General features: G+C 40.9%; 1 protein-coding gene across 1 annotated transcript; it reads left to right on the forward strand.

The window, feature by feature from the left end:
• Window positions 1-372: 372 nt before the first annotated feature.
• Window positions 373-2,823, forward strand: LOC121242812 (putative receptor protein kinase ZmPK1). The gene has a single exon (XM_041140762.1). It carries the CDS (start codon window positions 400-402, stop codon window positions 2,812-2,814), a length of 2,415 nt encoding a protein of 804 aa, XP_040996696.1. The 5' UTR covers window positions 373-399; the 3' UTR covers window positions 2,815-2,823.
• Window positions 2,824-21,157: the final 18,334 nt, after the last annotated feature.

A 21,157-nucleotide genomic window follows, 5' to 3' on the forward strand; every position in this document is an offset into this window, starting at 1 on the left:
TCTTTACGTGGCCTCAGAACTTTTCAAACTTGTATACATACAAAGAAATTTAGGCTAATTGGCAGGAGACGTCAATTCCTATCAATATGTTCACATTGACTATACCTAAACGATGATAATATAAAATATGCTTCCAAAATCTTTAGCACTTTGTGCTCTTTGATCCTAACATATATTAATCTTTTTAACCAAATTTCTCCAACCCAAAACAGCAACTGACCTGCTTTTCGTTTCTCTTCATTTTTCTCCAAGCTAGCCCACCAACGTCATTCAATATTCTTTCCCTCAATTATATATATATATATATATATATATATATATATATATATCCACATGCAGCCATATCTTATTCATTCCAGACGACATTTTATAGCAGTAGTTGCACAGGCCTCCGATACCATGGATTCGCCAGTTTTGTTCCTTCTATTATCTTTGTCATTTTCTCTACCATTCTCATCTTCAAGCCTGGATACCATTCACGAAGGCACATCTCTCTCAATTGAGAAATTGGAAGACATTCTGATATCACCTGATGGAGTTTTCTCTGCTGGCTTTTATTCCGTGGGTGATAATGCCTATTGCTATACCATATGGTTCAATAAGCAATCCCGTGGCAAGAACCAGACTGTAGTCTGGATGGCAAACCGTGATCAGCCCGTTAATGGAAGGAGGTCCAAGCTCTCTCTCCTCAAAACTGGTAATCTTATCTTAACCGACGCTGGAAAGTTCAAAGTTTGGGCAACAAATACTCAGTCACTCTCCCCAGTACACTTATCTCTCTACAACACCGGTAATCTTGTCCTACAGAACATGGAAGGTGTTACTTTATGGGAAAGTTTTGATTTCCCAACAGACACCCTTCTTCCCCAACAACTACTCACTAGAAACACAAGGCTCGTCTCCTCCAGAAGCCAGACCAACTATTCGTCTGGTTTTTACAAGCTCTTTTTCGATACCGATAACCTCCTCCACCTTTATGACGGTCTTGAGGTGTCCAGCGTATACTGGCCAGACCCGTGGCCCATAAGCTGGGAAGCTGGAAGGTCCACGTACAACAGCAGTCGGATCGCAGTGCTTAATACATTCGGAAACTTCAGTTCTTCCGATGATTTTACTTTCATGGCAGCCGACTATGGGCCGAACCTTCACAGAAGACTGAGAATTGATTATGATGGTGATGTTCGATTGTACAGTTGGGACGAGGAAGGGCAAACATGGTTTGTGTCTTGGCAAGCCATACAGAGACCATGCAAGATTTATGGTATTTGCGGGGCAAACAGCCTTTGTAGCTATATTATTGGTTCTGGTAGGAAATGTTCATGCCTCCCAGGATATAAGAAGAAAAATCTAACCGACTGGTCCGACGGGTGCGAACCCGAGTTTCATCTATCTTGCAGTAGAAATGAGTCTAGCTTCCTGCTGTTACCCCGTGTTGAATTCTTTGGTTATGATTATGGGTTCTTCCCCAATTACACATTTGATGAATGTAAGAATTTATGTTTGCAACTGTGCAACTGCAAAGCGTTCCAATTCTACTTTTTCCGAGAACGTGATTCTTCAAGTTGCTACCCCAAGACGATGTTGCTTAATGGATATCGTTCCCCGGATTTCCCAGGTGACCTCTATTTAAGACTGCCTGAAAGAAATCTCTTCTCCTACGCAAATTCTGTACAAGATTTCACACTCATTTGCTCAAGTAAAGGCACAGTGCAACTGGACAGAACGTATAATAGAAGCCAGGAAAATGGGATAGTAAAATTCTTGCTCTGGTTTGCATGTGGAGTGGGAGGACTTGAAATCATCTGTATCTTTTTGGTGTGGTGTCTTTTGAGTAGAACCCAGCAAGCTTCTAGTGTAGACAAACAGGGCTATCTTGTTGCTGTCGCTGGGTTCAGAAGATTTACCTATGCTGAGCTCAAGAAGGCAACAAAAGATTTTAATGAGGAGATTGGAAGAGGTGCAGGAGGAATTGTGTACAAAGGGGTATTGCCTGACAATCGAGTTGTAGCAATCAAGCGTCTCAATGAATCTAACCAAGGAGAAGGTGAATTTCTAGCTGAAGTAAGCATCATCGGGAGGATTAACCACATCAACTTAATTGAGATGTGGGGGAACTGCGCAGAGGGAAAGCGTAGGCTTTTGGTGTACGAGTACATGGAACATGGTACTTTATCCCAAAACCTCTCATCCCATGCACTTGATTGGAAGAAAAGGTTTGACATTGCCACAGGCACAGCAAAAGGCCTAGCTTATCTGCATGAAGAGTGCTTGGAGTGGGTTTTACACTGTGATGTAAAGCCACAAAACATACTTCTAGACTCTAACTATCAACCAAAGGTGGCAGATTTTGGGTTGTCAAAGTTACTAAATAGAAACCTTGAGAATGCAAGCTTCTCAAGAATAAGAGGAACCCGAGGCTACATGGCTCCAGAGTGGGTTTTCAATCTTCCTATCACCTCCAAAGTAGATGTTTATAGCTACGGAATTGTTGTATTGGAGATGGTGACGGGAAAGGGACCAACAAAGGGTGTCCATTCTATAGATAGTGGAGGGGAGACAGAACCCAAAAGGTTGGTTGCTTGGGTGAGGGAAAAAAGGAATGAAGCGGCTGCAATGGCTTCTTGGCTTGAGGAGATCGTTGACCCAATACTGGAAGGCAGTTACGAAAAGGGTAGGATGGAAACTCTGGTAACAGTTGCTTTGCAATGTGTAGAGGAAGAGAAAGACGCAAGACCCAGCATGAGCCAAGTAGCTGAGATGCTTTTATGCCAAGAAAATAATAGTCACAGTGATGATCATGGTATTAATCTCTAATTGTGAATGGTACCCATTTTCTTTTCATTTTTTTTTGTCTTTACATACTGTTAATTGATTTGGCCGCCTCTAGATTGTAGTGAGTTCAATATGCTTAGTAATATGGCAGCTTGGACCATTAGGACTTTGGTCATGCTTAACCAGCCGTACGTTAACCTCCAAGGATCACAAGCAATTAGAGATTGGCCTCTGCAAATCCAAGGAACACTTTTTTTCCCTAATATAAAATATAACTCCCCATAAAAACTTGCATAATGTATGTACGTTGCATCATATATATGTATTGACTTTCTAGGTTAGACCTTCTCGGAAGTTTTGGATATATCATTACTTTCTATAATATTGCGACAAAACAATATTTGTAATGCTAGTTGATATTGTAGGATTGCATGACAAGTCACCATGTACCCAAAACATTCCTAATTATAGTCTCTTCATGATCATCACACACTGCACAAAAGGACAAGGAACAAGAAAACCTCCCTCCAAAGTTCCTTCCAAGTCACCACTTCTTTATCATCAAGGGTCGTGAATGCTAATGAGGTATATGTAGTAAGTGTAAGAAAGGTGTCATCGTGATGCGAATAATCTGTCATTGACCATTCCGCCATAAGCATAGCAAAACTTGTTTTGCATTCCTCATTCAAACATACATGCTAAAACATAGCATTAGGGTGGGTAAAGTCCCAGAACATATGGCCATCTTTAAAATGATATAATTTGATTAGGGTCATTTCTGGTTTAGTACTGTATTAGATTAAATTAGTGGCCTTTCAATTTCAGCATTATTGCTTGCATATATATAAAATTAACTTGGAAGGACCTGAAATTGACAGCTAGCTTAGACCAAATTGAGATATTATGTGCATAAATTTGAATTTTCCACCTATTGATCAAGATTGTAAGACCAGGGGACTAATTGATCAGGCCCTGAATTGAATTGAAGACTATTTTGCCCAATTTAATATTTTTTAAATTTATGGGTTAACTTGTGACTGTTGTATTTGGATTCAGAGATTAATTTGTGATTTTACAAAGCAAAATGGAGTTTTCGACTGGATTTAGTGGTTGGATTTAGTGGTTTGGGTTTTAGCATGTGGCCGACTGCTGCCTATTATTCTATGTAGACACAAGCAAGACTTCATCTTCTTAAATAAATTAATGTAGGGCGGCTCATTTTTTTTTTTTTTAATCCTGCATGGTACGTACCTGTCGTGCGTGAAGAGGTATAAGAGATTAAGTTTTATTTTTTTTAATCGGATTCTCATCTTGTAGCACTTGGATTGATGCCTATTCTTGGTTTTGTTTATTGAGATTTTTTTGTTATTCTATTATGAAAGTCTCTACACTACATACTGCCACATTGCATAATTTGAGGACCGACAATATTTCTAATTAAGTGCTATCAAGCAAGAAAACGGATGCACTAACAAACAAGCTATGCTGTGTAAATACTATGTGGTGTAAAGGCTCGAAAATAACAGTACTGTTTTGGAAGAGCTATTTTTTATTTTTTTTGAAAATAAACTATTTCATTCATCATAGTAGTTGCTTGATACAAGGGGGACAGTCCTCAATCATTATGCAATCCTCTTGGCAACTAAGAGCAATTTTTGCCAAGTGATGTGCAATTACATTAACTTCCTTATGGACGTGTAAGACAGACCAAGAGAGGAACTTAGAAAGCAAAATCTTAATATCTCTAACGACAAGGCCAGAATCACTCCAACTATCTTCTTTGATTTGGATTGCCTTCATCACCAGCAAGGAGTCACCTTCGAGTATGACATGCTGAAAACCCAGATCTGCACAGAAGGAAGAGGCTCTTCGAGCTGCTATGGCCTCACCAAGAAGTGGATCCGGGAACAGGTCCATCGAAGAACATAAGGATGCCATAACAGCTCCTTCTAAATTCCTAACAATTACACCAATCCCCACCCTTGAATTGATTTTATCAATGGCAGCATCCCAGTTGGCTTTGAACATATCTAATGGTGGAGCAATCCATCTGTTAACTCTAGCAGCTTGGGTTACTTTCTGTTGAGTACCATTCTCAATCCACAATTTAATAGAACTCAGTTCTAATTGGATAAGATTTGATAACTGATAAGGGGATTGGAATTGCTGTTCAAAGAGCCAATTATTCCTCCTACTCCAAATGATTTTTGCAGTAACAGCAAATTCTATGAATTCCAATGGAGAAAAGTGATCCAATAAAAATGATAGAATATCTTTAAAAGATCCTTCATGCAGGCTTGATTTCTGAATTCTTTTTGAACTCATAGACCATACATCCATTGAAGCACCACAAGACCAAATAGCATGAGAGACTGATTCTGGGTTTAAAGAGCAGATTGGACAGAAGGGTGAATCTACTATCTTTCTTCTATGCAAATTCAGCTTAGTGGGAAGGGACTCACAAGCAGCTCTCCAGAGGAAAGATTTTATTGCTTGAGGTGCTTGGATACCCCAAACTTTGTTCCAAAATCTCGAGCTTGAACTTTGAGCTGAAGATTGCCCCACTCTGTCTTCTATCAAAGAGCCTTGAAGGTGATAAGCACTCCTTACAGAAAATTTTCCATTGCTCGAGCACCTCCATGTCAGCATATCTTGACTCCTGCAAGGGCTAATAGGGATTTGGCTAATTAATTTTGCTTCAGAGACAGAGAATATGTTATAAATGAGAGATAGATCGCACTGCATGGTAACTGGGTTAATGAACTCAGCAACTTGGGCTTCAGCCTCTAGAATATGGATAGGAGATTGCACTTTAAAAGTAGATGGGCATGGCAGCCATTGATCTTGCCAAATTTTGATTTTTCTTCCATTACCAACTTTCCAAATCAAACCTGCCTTAGTTACTGGTCTGGCTAGAAGGAAACTCTTCCACACATAGGAATCTTGAGGTCTTGATTTGGTTGATAGAAAATCCGAGGTAGGGAAGTATTTAGCTTTGAGAACCTGAGCTGCAAGGGAATGAGGGTTCTGTATGATCCTCCAACCTTGTTTTGCCAGTAAAGCTAAATTAAAATGTTCAAAGTCCCTAAATCCCAAACCCCATTTCTGCTTGGATTTCCCTAGTTTCTGCCAGCTCAGCCAATGTATTTTGGACCTGTGGTTGCTTTGACCCCACCAGAAGGATTGTAGGAGCTGATTGAGTTTTCTAAGAATTGCTTTAGGGAGTTTGAATATCCCCATACTATAAGTTGGGATTGATTGCAACACAGATTTAAGGAGGGTCTCCTTCCCAGCTTGGGACAGCAGGTTGCTCTTCCAATTAGTAATCATGGCTTTGACCCTATCAAGTATTGAATGAATGGCCTTTATTTTGTTCCTTCCCACATATGATGGTAACCCCAAATATTTATCAAAGGATCCTAAAGCTTTGATTCCTGACTGTTGAAGGATTGCTTGTTGGACCTCAACTTTGGTGTTCCTGCTGAAGAAGATGGAGGTTTTTTCAAGGTTAAGTCTCTGACCCGAAACTTTTTCATAACTGCTTAATACCTGTTGTAGTCTACACCATTCATCTGGATTAGATCTGCAAAATACCAAGCTGTCATCTGCGAAGAAAAGGTGGTTCACATGAAAGGATCCTCGAGCAGCTGGAATCCCAGAGATAATTCCCTGCATCTCAGCTTGATTTAAGCTATGGCTGAGGAATTCAGAACAGATGATGAATAGGTAGGGAGATAAAGGATCTCCCTGCCTAATGCCTCTGGAAGGAGTAAATTCTGCTTGGGGTACACCATTAACAAGGATAGAGTAGTTGACAGTGGTAACACACTGCACCACCAAGTCTACCCATTCACTTTCAAAGCCCATTTTCCTAATAATTTTACTCAAAAAATTTCATTCCACTCGATCATATGCTTTGCTCATGTCGAGCTTAAGGGCCATATAGCCATTATGCTTCCCTTTTAGCCTTGATTGCATGGAATGCAGCAACTCATATGCAATAATTACATTATCTGAGATCAATCTTTCTGACACAAAAGCACTTTGGGTGAGTGAAATGAGATTAGGTAAAATCAGTTTGAGTCTATTTGCAATTACTTTAGAGATGATTTAGCAGAAGACATTGCAGAGACTGATTGGTCTGTAATCTAAAGCAGATTGGAAGAGCTATTAATGGTTAAGGTCGGTTTGTAATTTCACTTTTGCAAAGAAGTCAACTCTAGCAAAAATTTAGCAAAGGAGGGTGCTGCTTCCTAAAGAGATTAATGTGGTGAACGACTATATATTAATGGGTCACGATATAGATAGAACTATTTTACAATTTATTTCACAATCAACAAATACCATAATGTCACTTTAATAAAAAGAAAATTTAATTTTATGAAACTGATATTCATTTAATATAAAGATAAAATAATTATAAAACAGTTGTAACTTAATCAGTTTCCTATACCGATAAAATAATTTCGCTTTAAATAGTAAAATTAAGACTTTGTTTTAATTATTGATGATGACAATTAGACCAAATTTTTGTAATTTTGGTCAACAACATAGACAACGAAGTTTGGTATTTTTTCAGTGTTTGGATTATGAAAATAATAATTCTTGAAATAATACTATTAATATTAATTATAAAAAGAATTATTGTTTCCTTATCAATAAGCATTTTTATTAAGACCAATTCAAGTAGTGCTCAACTAACAGATGAAGATACTTTTCTTGACGATGTTATGAAACTCAGGGTCCTTATTGATTTAGCAAGCAATAAAAATAGTAGGTACGCATTTTCAAATAATAAACTTTGCAAATATGTTATACGCCTGATTTGATAATAACGGAAAATAGCTCACTTCGAGGGTGAGAGCCTCCAGAGAATAAAGAAAAGAATTCTGTTTGTATTGATTTCGTTGATAATCGAGACACCTCCATACACAGACGCTATATGCTGTAAATCTGTAACTAACTTGAGATAAAGATAAAGCTACCTAGTAGCACAGTAATGAAAATGACAGATAGACGTCCCTTATAAATGGGCTCACAATAACTACTATGGGCCAAGCCCAGACTCTTGAACAATTAACATAACTCTTGCTTTAAAGAAAATATTAGGTGGAGTCCATCTGGCCCAAAGGCCCATCTGAAAGTAACCCTAAATTACTTCTCCTCATGCATCGCATTCTCTACATTCCTTTTCATGTCGTCGCCCAAATGCAGCTTATGACTCCCTGGTAGCCATCAACGCCTTTGAACTACAGTATAACATATCCCCTCCCTTAAAACACCTTGCCCATAAGGTGTGGAAATGATTCTTTCAACTTGTAGTAATTTTCCCAGGTAGCATCCTCCTTGCCTTGCCCCTGCCATTTTACTAAAATTTCCACCACTGGCCGATTGTTCTAGGGTCGAATACGCCTATCCAAGATCTCCACCGGTTCTGGTTGAAGAATCCCACGCTGATTTACTGGCGGTAAGATGGTTGACACCACGATTTGCTCCCCAACTCTTTTCTTTAGCTGAGAAATGTGGAACACTTGGTGAATGTGGGATGTTTCGGGTAGTTTCAGCTTATATGCTACTTCGCCCACTCTAGCCTCCACTTGAAACGACCCATAAAAGTGAGGGGCAAGCTTCAAATCATGTCGTTGGGCTATAGAAACCTATCGGTAAGGTTGCAATCTTAAAAATACCCAGTCGCCCACAGTAAAGCTTCGATCTTTCCTCTTCAAGTTTGCGTATTTGACCATTCTTCTTGAGCCTTGCTTAAATTGTAACAAAGTAGTTGGATGATGAGATTTATGTCTTTCAATTTTGTTTCAACCTCCTCTGCTTGTGTGGTTCTTGGAATATATGAAATCAACTTCAGGTGTTTATACCCTTATAAGGCTTCAAATGGAGTGAGCTTGGTAAAGGTGTGTTGAGTGGTGTTGTACCACCACTCTGCCAAGGGCACTTGACCCAATCCTTTGGTCGGTCACCTACAAAACACCTCAAATAGGTCTCTAGGCTCTTGTTCACAACTTCGGATTGCCCATCCGTCTATGGGTGATAGGCTGTGCTAAATTCCAATTTAACCCCCTGCACCTTAAATAACTCTCTCCAAAAACTACTAGTAAATGTGTTGTCTCGATCAGACACTATAGATTGTGGTAAATCATGCAGTTTGAATATATGCTTCACAAATAGCTGGGCCACTGACTTAGCCATGTAGGGGTGACCCAAGGGTACAAAGTGACTGTATTTGGTTAGGCGATCAACCACCACCCATAGAGTACTGAAACCACTGGTATTAGGCAATCTTTCAATGAAGTCCACGGTGATGTGAGTCTACGGCTGTAATGGGATGGGGAGAGACTGTAGTAGACCACTAGGGAAATTATGATCTATTTTCTGCTGCTGACATGTTTGGCATCCTTTGATGAATGCCCTCACTTCAGTCTTCATCTTAGGCCAGTAGAACTCCCTCTTTACCCTATGAATGGTTTTATCCATTCTAGAGTGACCCCCCCATGAGCTCCCATGCAAAAATTCCAGGAGTTTATTCTTAAATGAGAGATCTTCAGCCACATAAATCCTTCCCTTGTAGTACAACACTCCTTCCCTCATAGAATAATGTTGAGGTGCTTGCCTCTCCTTACACTTAGACAGCAACTCCAATGCCTTAGAATCACCCGTATAACTTTGTCAAATATCTTCCAACCACTCTAAGCTTGGCACGGACAGCAGGGGCACAGAAACTTCATCTTCTTCCATTTGTCTCGAAAGAGCATCGGCCACCCTATTCTCTACTCCCCCTCTTGATCTCCACTACGAAGTCATACCCAAGCATCTTACTTAACCACTTTTGCTACATAGGAATACCAATTTTCTGGTCCAAAAGGTATTTTAGGCTATGATGATCAGTTCTTACCACAAAGGATCTGCCTAAAAGGTATGGCCTCCATTTTTGAATAGCTATGACCAGGGCATACAATTCTTTTTCAGAAGTAGATAGGGAGAGGGCCCTACCTTTGAGTGCTTGACTGAAAAAAGATATGGGCTGGCCACCTTGCATGAGTACAGCCCCAACCCCTTTGCTCGAAGCATCACACTCTATCACGAATGCCTTGCTGAAATCTGGAAGGGCCAGCACTGGTGGGCTGCTTACAGCCTGTTTAAGCCTCGAAAATGCCTCATCTGCTGCATCCCCCCATCTAAAATTATCTTTCTTCAATAGAGATGTCAATGGGGCAGCCAACACTCCATAATTTTTTATAAACCTTCTATAGTACCATGTCAACCCAAGAAAGCCCCTTAAAGACTTAATAGATTTGGGCTGAGGCCATTCCACCATGGCCCTCAATTTTTCAGGGTCGGTTCTAACGCCCTGGGCCGAGATTAGATGGCCCAAATATCCCACCTCCAAGCATGCAAAACAACATTTAGACTCCTTAGCAAATAAATGGTGCTTCCATAAAGTTTCTAAGGTTATTTGTAAGTGTTGTAAATGCTCCTCCACATCCCTACTATAGATTAGAATGTCGCCGAAAAACACCAGCACAAACCTCCTTAAAAAGGGTCTAAATACTTCATTCATCAGATTTTGAAAGGTGGATGGGGCGTTGGTTAATCCAAATGGCATGACCAAGAATTCGTAATGGCCTTCATGGGTTCGGAAGGCTGTTTTGTGTACATCATCCGGCTTCACCCTGATCTGGTGATAACCAGAGCTCAAATCCAGCTTAGAAAACACCTTAGAACCACTTAATTCATCCAATAACTCCTCCACCACGGGAATGGGAAATTTATCCTTTACGGTTACTTGGTTCAAGGCCCTATAATCTCCACACATTCTCCATGTGCCATCAGCCTTTCTTACCAACAAAACAGGGGATGAATAAGGACTTTGACTGGGGCGAATCATCCCAGAATTCAGAAACTCCTTAATGATTCTCTCAATCTCATCTTTTTGGAAAAAAGGATACCTGTAGGGCCTTACTGACACTAGTTGTGCTCCTGGTAGTAAGTTAATTGAATGGTCCTGCTCCCTACATGGTGGTAATCCCTTGGGTTCTTTGAAAACACCAAGAAACTGGTCCAGCACTTTCTGCACATTCTTGGGACATTTCTGCACACTAGTAATGATCTCCAGCTCATTGATTAGCTATAGTATTTTTCCTTTCTTCTCTAACTTGCTGATTTTGCTACAGGAACTCTCCTCCAGCAGCTGTGTGGACATTATTCCCTGCAACACAACATTCTGCCCGTGATGGTTAAATTGCATGGTAAGTTTTTCAAAGATCCATGAAATAGTGCCTAGGGTTTGTAGCCAATGCACACCTAAAACCACATCACACCTTACTAGTTCCAGTAAGAAAAAATCCATAGTAAATGAATTTTCTTGGATTTTAATTTGGATCCCCTTGCTTCTGCCTTCACACAACAACTGCTCACCATTAGCCACCCTTACTTTCACTGTGTCTTCCTTGGAAACTGTCAATCGAGATCTTTTTGCTGTTGTGGTATCAATGAAATTGTGAGTGCTACCTGAGTCAATTAAAATCACTACCCACTGACCAGCCAACTTACCCTTCACTCTCATAGTTTTCAGATTATTGGACCCAACTAAAGCATGTAAGGATATCTCAGGTTTCATGCCTACTTCAGTAACCTCTAATAGCTCTTTCCCTTCCTCTACTAGGTTTACTACCTCTTCCTCTACTTTCTTTTCTTCTTCATCCACCACCTCTTATATAAGGAATAATTTGGGACTCTTGCACTTGTGCCCCGGATTCCACTTGGAATCACAATAATAACACAGTCCTTGCTCCCTTCTCTCCTTCATTTGACCTGAGTTAATTTTTTACACAGGCACTATAGCCTTATTAACATTCTGTCCAGCTTGGTTTCCACTTCCTTTAAAATGACTAGATTCCCCCATCCCTGTTGAAGGGTTCCTGAAGACTTTTTTACCCACTTTCACAAGTTCCTCCTGAATCTTAGCCAAACTAAAGGTTGTTAAGAGATTAGGTGGATTGAACATCTTAACTGACAATCTAATTTCATCCTTTAATCCACTCAAAAAACAGCTTAGTTTGTGTGGATCCGACAATCTATGTAGCCTATTAGACAAATTTTCAAACTCCACCTTATACTCCTCTACTGACCCGGTTTGTCTTAGTTTGGTCAAAGCCTCCATAGGATCATCGTATGTGCTAGGGCCAAACCTAATGAGGAAGGCCTTAACAAATGCTTCCCAATTCTCTATGGATCTTGAGATTTCCATATCTTGAAACCAAACCATTGCCCTACCTTCCATGTGAAAGGAGGCCAATCTGAGTTTCTGGTTAGGTAGTGTGTTATAGAATAAGAAAAACCGATTGGCTTTGTAGAGCCAACCTATGGGGTCATCCCCACGGAAAGAGGGAAACTCCAACCTTACTGACCTTGATTAACTCACCGTTGTTCTCCCCTGTGTCCTCCCTTCTGTAATGGGTTCTTGATGAAGAATCTTCATGTTGTTCAACATTCTTTTTCTGCAATTCTAAAGTCAATGCCGCAAGCTGCTGGACCATTGCATTATATTGCCTCTTCAGTGCCAGCACCTCCGTCTCCAAGGTCTTAAACTGAGATTCTGTGGATTTCTTTAGCCCGTTCAAGCCTTCCTGCAACTGATTCGTTCTAGTGCCTTCTGCCATTGATAATGAAGCAGCCAAGGATTGCCTAGCACTGGATACCAACTGTTATACACCTGATTTGATAATAAAGGAAAATAGCTCACTTCGAGGGTGAGAGCCTCTAGAGAATAAAGAAAGGAATTCTGTTTGTATTGATTGCGTTGATAATCGAGACACCTCCATACACAGACAATATATGCTACAAATTTGTAACTAACTTGAGATAAAGATAAAGCTACCTAGTAGCACAATAATGAAAATGACAGATAGACGTCCCTTATAAATGGGCTCACAATAACTACTATGGGCCAAGCCCAGACTCTTGAACAATTAACATAACTCTTGCTTTAAAGAAAATATTAGGTGAAGTCCATCTGGCCCAAAGGCCCATCCGAAAGTAACCCTAAATTACTTCTCCTCATGCATCGCATCCTCTGCCTTCCTCTTCATGCCGTCGCCCAAATGCAGCTTATGACTCCCAGGTAGCCATCAACGTCTTTGAACTATCGTATAACAAAATACTTGTACCAAATGGCTAGAACCATCACCAAAATAAAAATGGACATTAATGGTTAACCTTTGCTTTTCCTGATTACACCAGCTAATTTCTCTTTGATCTCTCTCTCACTACAAGAAATATGAGTTTTTGCGGCGACATAAATCTAGAGGAAAATGGTAATGTTTTATTGTTCCCAATTTTTGTTCTTGGTGATTCGTAAAGTACTCATTGCAAAACCAAATCTTTGGTGGTGAAAATCCATCGTGACAAATAGAACTAGATGCACATACGGATTTTTTTTCCTCGCTATTTTATAGCGACATAAATTCGCCACTAACACTGTATTTTTTTGCGGCGATATTAAAATGCCTCAAAATACCTTAAATATAGATTCTGGCACTTTCTCTGTTTATTTTTGGCTAGATTTCATTGTCGTAAAAGGTCAAAATTTTAATCAAAAGGGAAATAAGCCTAGGGTTCAGTCGTCTTCATTTTTCCCCTCCCCTTTGCCTGATGGCTCCCTCTTTCTCGTTTCCTTCTATTGCATAGAAACCCCTCTGACGGCTCCCTTCCACTCTGTGTCTTCCTCTCCGTCTCTCTCTCTCTCTCTCTCTCTCTCTCTCTCTCTCTCTCTCTCTCTCACTCACTCACTATTTTCGCTTCTCTCCTCTGTGCCTTTCCCTCTCTCTATTTCACTCTCCGCTACATCTCTCAAGAACCACTCCAGCTTATTGGCATTTGTCGTCAATGTTGTGTACCAACACCGAGACCATGCTCCTCCTCCTTGTTCGTAAGCCATCTCTCCTCCACCGTCTCTCTCTCTCTCATCTCTCTATTTTGTGCCACAATTGTGCATAAGAAAGAAGATTACTGTGTGCCTTTGTTGTATGTGTTCGTGGCTTAGAGTTGTGAGTTGCTTTGTAATGATGGTAATCAAAATTGGATTGTAGTTTAATGGGTTTGGGTTATGAACATGAAGTTAGGATTTTGGTTCAATTTTTGTGTGACTGAAGTTGGTGTTACACTGAGAGTTCTAGGGTTTTGTTTTCTGATGGATTTGTTTTTGGGCTTTTTGGATTTTACTTTGCAATTGTCCTACTTAGTTTTTCTTTTGTTTGGCATATTGGGTTTTCTCTGGTTTTGGAAAATTTGCATATTGTCGTGGACTATAATGCTACAAGGTGATCTATCTCTTATCTTCATCATCAATCCTTAATTCAGGCTGCCACAGTATCTTCTAATAGATATGGTCAACCTGATCAATTCTTATTTCTCTCTTCTAATGCAGCTAATGGGGATGACAACCATTTTTATTTTTTATGGTCGGGGATGACAAGCATTGAAATAGCACAATTAGAGCTGATCTATTATTTATTTATAAAAGTCTAAGTTTTTCCTATAAGATATGTCCAAGCATTAAATTAGAAGCAGATGTACAAGATAAGTCGATGAGGATATCATTACAGTGCTTGCAGCATCTAAAAGAAAAAGAAATGCAATTGAGCAATTGTCCTTGATCTTGTTCTTTTACAATTAGGAGGTGCCTGCATTAAGCAGTTTGATGTCATCTAACAAGTAGACCGAATGGTTGTTGTCATAGGTCACAACCAGATCACTACAAGGAACCATTTTAGCTTGTTTGTTGGATATTCTCACGTCCACTATCAATATATATGTTGAGGGTTCAAGCAAAGCAAGAACATATATAATCAGATGTCTAGAGTCGAAATGGCAAGCTCCTAGTGAATCACTTGTGTCACACGACAACATACCGGCACATGGGGCTCACGCACTAGAGGTGAAGGCTATCCTTGGAGGCCAATAAGTCAAATGGTATGGCTTGTGTACTATGCGGCAGCTCTAGGCTTTGGCCGGCACAAACGGCTCATATGGTGGTCTAGGATGTTCCCGAGGTCGGCTGCACGGCCTTCGATTTTGAGTTCAATGTCAAGAAAGTAGCCCTGTACGTCAGCTTGTTCTGCCATGAGCCGAGGCTTCCCTTCTGCCGCCTAGTTTACTACGTTTTGGACTTATTGGACGTGGCCCTTGCGCAGATGAACCCTTACGCCTAGAGGATATTTTTTTTATACTTCATGGCTTGGCATATGGGTTGCCTAGAGAGGTCGCCGACCAAGAATTCCTCATTCCATCTGACTAAGGGGTTGTTCCCAACGATAAAAAGATTGGGTTCACCTGTTTGAGCGTGAGCGGTCTTGCATCCACTTGGTACCAACTATTGGGTCCAAGAGCACGAAGAGGAGCTAGGAATCGGTGTCCTCTTGTCTGAAGACATCATAGCCCGTTTCTTGATCACGTTCTCCTCGTACAAGCTTGGCCAGTGCTCCCGTGGGCATGGTGCTGCCCGAGGGCGTCTATCATGACAACCCCGTGGTGGTGAGCGAGGATGGGTTTTCAGCATCTTCACCTCCCTCCGAAGTGACAATCAAGCACGATACCTCCCCGGCTACTGACACCGATGAGTTGTCTCAATCATCGGATTCGTCCGACGACAACCCCTCTAGGCTATCGAAGTAGGAGTCAACCCACGCAGATGGGAGAGAGAGGTTTGGCACAACGCAGGCGCCAAACACACCTCACGCATCTGCCCTCGATCCTCCTAGGGAGTTAGGGCCTTGGGGAGGTGAAGGTGCCTCATCCTCCCGCCCTGCCATAAAGTCTACAAAGGACGTTAGGTCCGACGCGATTAAGGCGATGACAAATCCGCTGAACGACATCTTCTCTTTGGTAAGTTTCTCCTCCTCCCCTTCATTTCGTTTGCTGGTGGGTCCTCATATCCTAGTGTTTTGACTGTTCTTTTGTTGGCAGATCATTAAGCTTTTGGCAGCGTGGGTAGTGGATGGGCAAGTCGAGGTGGAGAACGAGGTCAAGGTCCTGCATACACTAGGAGGTCGTGGAGGAGAACGGGCTCTTCTGGAAGCTCGTCAAGGACCTCCGTAAGGTGGAGTCCAGTCTTTGTGCTGATAAGGAAGTGTTGGGGCAGGAGGTTTCCCTCCTCCAGTCTGGCACAAGGGCAACCGTAGAGGAGAGGGGATTGGATCGAGCGCAAGTGCTCCATCTCGAATAGGAGGCAACAGAGGCCTAGAAGTGCTACAAGGAATATGTTTCCACTTTGACGAAGGTGACAGATGTCAATTGCGACTTGAATGGGTGCCTCAGCAAGCATAGAATCCGAATCTCTAGAGAGACAAAGAGGCAACTAAGGCTCGACACTTTAAGCTGTCGGTGTCCAATCGACGGCTTCCGGAGAAGCTTATATCCGAGGAGGGGCGGGCGCCGTAGTTGGAAGCTAAGTTTGCTGCAGCCAATGCGAAGCTTGACCAAATCACCACATCACTTCGCAACTCACGATAGCCAAGCATCTTCGCAACTTGGCTTAGGGCGGCGAGTATTCTTGCAAGCTGGGGAGAGTGTGGGGGCATTTGGCGGTGAGCCCCCAAGACTCCCTTGGGACCTTGGATTTGGCCAAATTCAAGCCGACACGGTAAGATTGTAACTCCTTCAACTGCCTGGGACACAGTTTGATGCCCAACACCTTTTGTAACGCCCCGCCCCCAAGGATCCGGAGTTAACTCATAAAACCTGATAATCAACTCTAACAAGACTAGAGTACTTCCAAATTCAAGAATATATCCATTTTCCCAAACCTCAAATCAAACGTAAATACTTCAATTAAAAAAATCAAATAAACTCATTTATCCAATATTCAATCCAACAACCCAAATAAAATCAACTCTTCGTCATGTCTCAAATAACAACTAGAAATCATATAACATTAACATAGTCTCCATAAACCGTCTAAATCCATTGAAGTAAACTTAAGAAAGATAATTAACCTCCAACACCAACACTAATATCACGAGATACCCAACAACAAATCAATGCAAATCTTCTCCATAGACTCTAATACTGATTTTCAGCTGAGTCATCGATGTCATCTGAAATATTATGAAGATTAACGGGGTGAGTTATCAACAACTCAGCAAGCAGAGAGCATGTACTAGTATGTAAACATGAGCATTTATAACATTTGATAAGCAGAACAAAACATTTACTTTCAGAATGCAGAAACAAAACTTTGTACAAAAGCATTAGAGCGAAATTTCCAGAAAAATAAACTTATTCCAAAAAGAAGAATCCGTTGGCATTTCTAAACTGAAACATTATAATCTTATCATTGTTTAATATCAAATCGGGACAATACCATGTTTAACCCCCGTGGTAGGGTTATAAACCACCATTATACCCGTGGCTGGGCCATATTCCATGTTTCACCTCCGTGGTAGGGTTATAAACCACCATTATACCCGTGGTTGGGCCATTTTCCATGTTTCACCCCCATAGTAGGGTTATAAACCACCATTATACCCGTGGCTGGGCCGTATACCATGTTTCACCCCCGTGGTAAGGTTATAAACCACCATTATACCCGTAGCTGGGCCTTAACAAAAACAGAACGGATTTCATCGAAAATCCGATTACAATCATATACAGAATCAGAACTTCATGCCACGGTTTTCAGATGACACATCACATCAAAACAAAACACTGAAAAGCTTCAGATCATTTCACATGTTCGAGATAAACATAAACAAAATATTCTCATTTGTTCATAACAAAACTTTTAGAATGTCCTATTTGCTCTTTTACATAGCTCAGAAATAAAGTGCACAAAACTAGCTCATGTCTACACCAGTCATGACAAAAAAACACTTTCTCTTATGTAGAATTTATGCATATGCAGAATAAACAATCTGAGGTTGTTTTCAGATCATCTCTTTTCAAAAAAATAAACACATTTATTCTCAAAGTCAACCTCATTTTATTTGTTTTATGCAAAACTAGTATATGAACCCCGCTTACCTGACTTATTCGTATTATCAACACCTTGAGCCGGAACTCTAATAGTAATACCACCTAAACAAAAAAAACACATATATCCAACATTTAATAACCAATCTAGTAGGCTACTATTTATTGAGTAATAAATCAAAACAGTCCCTTCACAGCTCCATAACTATCTAACAATTAAACCCAAACAACTCTCTCTTCAAGTCATTCGCATTTAAAACCCAAAACAGCCCCCACTTTCTATTAACACCAACCAACTATAATTATTTCCAAAACCAACAACAGTAACTCCAATAATTAAAACATAACCCAACCCAAACTTCACTTCCAACCTTCGAATAAAACAATTTCAGTGCACGCATCAATACTCTAATCATTCAACAATTCAAAATTTGCACGAAAATTCAATACAACCAGTTCCAAAACATCCATTATTTTACACCAAAGAGTCTGAAATAATAAATCAAAAACAGTCTCACGAATCATCCCGAAACTATACTCCTCAACATCCATAATTCCAACACACTCCACTGCTCCATAAATAATACATCAACCCAAAAATAAACTTCACAAGACCTTCTACTGAAAGGAACTAGTGGTCTGCACAACGGGAAAAATTAAGACTAAGTGTGATGCACGGCCAAACAAGCAGCGTGCGTGTGTGCGGTCCAAACAGAGCAAAACCGAAAATAGTAAGGAGACCCGTACGAGTAAAACCGGAAGAAGAAGGAAAGAGAAGAAGTAAAATAAAATAAAACAAAAGAGAGGAGTTACCAATCTCTGTTCAAGAAGTCGAACAAATCTGCAATGGAAAAACAATTTGACGTTTCAAAACCTTGAGTTGAGCGCGCGGTGAAGATGTGAAGAATCGAAAAATAGATGAGAGGAAAATTGACTGAAATGCTTTTAGAAGTGAGTGAAAACCGAACCTTGAGTGTGGTAAGAGATGGAAATCAACTGCTACTTGTGGGTTGGTGCGCACGGTTGAGTGGGATCCGGAAATGCAGAGCAGTGAAGAAGGCAATGCGAAGAAGAAAAACAGTGCATCCGGAAAAGGGAATTTAATCCCTTCACCCAAACGACGCCGTTCGGTCTCACCTTAACCGTTCGTGGGCTGGGCTTCACACATCCGACCAAAACAAAGGGCTGGGCCTAAGCCCGGTTATTACATTCTTCCCCCTTATAAAAATTCCGTCCTCGAAATTTGTCACATGCTGTTAGGATCATCGTCGAATAACTGTGGGTACTTGACTTGCATATCCTCTTCTAATTCCCAAGAGGCTTCACTGATAGCATGATTATTCCATACCACCTTAACCAATGGAATAGTCCGATTACGTAACACTTGTTCTTTTCTCTCCACAATCCGTACCGGTTCTTCTGTATAAGTCAGATCTTCCTGAAAATGAAGTGGCTCATAATCGATAACGTGGGTGGGGTCAGGTACATACTTCCTCAGCATAGATACATGAAAAACATTGTGTACACTTGAGAGTGCGGGTGGTAGGGCTACTCTGTAAGCCACTGGTCCAATCTGATCAAGAATCTCAAATGGTCCGATGTACATAGGGCTCAACTTACCCTTCTTTCCAAACCTCATAACCCCTCTCAAGGGTGCAATCCTCAAGAATACCTTATCCCCATCCTCAAACTCTAATTGGCGACGACGATTATTTGCATAGCTTTTCTGTCGACTCTGAGCTGCTCTCATTCTAGCTCGAATGGTCTCAATCTTCTCTGTTGTCTTCTGTATGATTTCTGGACCCAAAATTTGTCTTTCACCCACTTCATCCCAATATAATGGAGATCTACATTTCCTACCATAAAGTGCTTCATAAGGTGCCATCTCAATACTAGCCTGGTAACTGTTATTATAAGCAAACTCGACCAAAGGCAAGTGTCGAATCCAAGTCCCTTTAAAATCCAGCATACAAGCTCTCAACATGTCTTCCAAAATTTGAATGGTCCTTTCCGACTGACCATCTGTCTGTGGGTGAAACGCCGTGTTGAAATTTAACTTAGTGCCCATGGCCTCTTGTAAGCTGCGCCAAAATTTCGAAGTGAAACGCGGATCTCTATCCGACACAATGGACACAGGTACCCCATGCAACCTCACTATTTCCTGTATATAAAGCTCGGCTAGTTTCTCCAACTTATAAAAAGCTTTGATAGGTACAAAATGAGCTGTCTTCGTCAAACGGTCTACTATCACCCAAATTGCATCTTGTCCGGTTGGTGCCCGTGGAAGGCCTGTAACAAAGTTCATAGAAATATGCTCCCATTTTCATTCTGGAATCTAAAGTGGTTGCAATAACCCTGCTGGTTGTTGGTGCTCTACTTTCACATGTTGACATGTTAAGCACTGTGCCACAAATTGAGCAATCTCTCTCTTCATACCCTCCCACCAAAAAGACTCTTTCAAATCTCGATACATTTTCGTACTACCCGGGTGAACTGTGTAAGGGGAACGGTGCGCTTCTTCAAGGATAAGTCTTTTTATTACAACACTGTCCGGCACACAACATCTATTTCCAAACCTTAACACTCCATCTTCAGAAACATTAAACTCAGGTTTATCCCCTTTTTCTACTTCTTCAATTAATCTTGCCAACTTAGAATCTTCTTTTTGGGCGAGCTTGATTCTGTCTATCAAAGCTGGTTGAACTATTAAATTGGCTATTAATGCTTGCAGGTCACCCACAACTACTTCAATAGTGGCTCTTTCCAAGTCCATTAATAAGTGGGGCTAAATGGTAAGAGTTGCAATTACTGGTCCCACTGGCTTCCTGCTAAGTGCATCAGTTACAACATTAGCTTTGCCTGGATGGTAGTTAATGTTGCAGTCATAGTCCTTGACTAGTTCGAGCCATCTCCTCTGTCTCATATTCAGTTCTTTCTGAGCAAAGAAGTATTTCAAACTCTTGTGATCCATGTAGATTTTGCACCTTTCACCATATAAATAATGCCTCCAGATTTGAAGTGCAAAGACAACAGCGGCCAACTCCAAATCATGTGTGGGGTAATTTTGTTCATATGTCTTCAGTTGCCGAGAAGCATAAGCTGTTACCTTTCCCTGCTGCATCAAAACACACCCCAAACCCAATCGTGAAGCGTCACTATAAACCACAAATCATCCTCTTTCGCTAGGGACTGTCAGAACTGGAGCTGTCACCAATCTCTTCTTCAATTCCTGGAAGCTTTCCTCACATTTTTCAATCCAAACAAACTTATTGTTCTTCCTAGTGAGGGCGGTAAGGGGAACCGCTATTTTTGAGAAATTGTCTATAAATCGACGGTAATAACCAGCCAAACCCAAGAAACTCCTAACTTCATGCACATTGGTTGGTTGAGTCCAGTTAACTAT

The sequence above is a fragment of the Juglans microcarpa x Juglans regia genome, chromosome 8D (assembly GCF_004785595.1).
Source record: "Juglans microcarpa x Juglans regia isolate MS1-56 chromosome 8D, Jm3101_v1.0, whole genome shotgun sequence".
Lineage (NCBI taxonomy): Eukaryota > Viridiplantae > Streptophyta > Magnoliopsida > Fagales > Juglandaceae > Juglans > Juglans microcarpa x Juglans regia.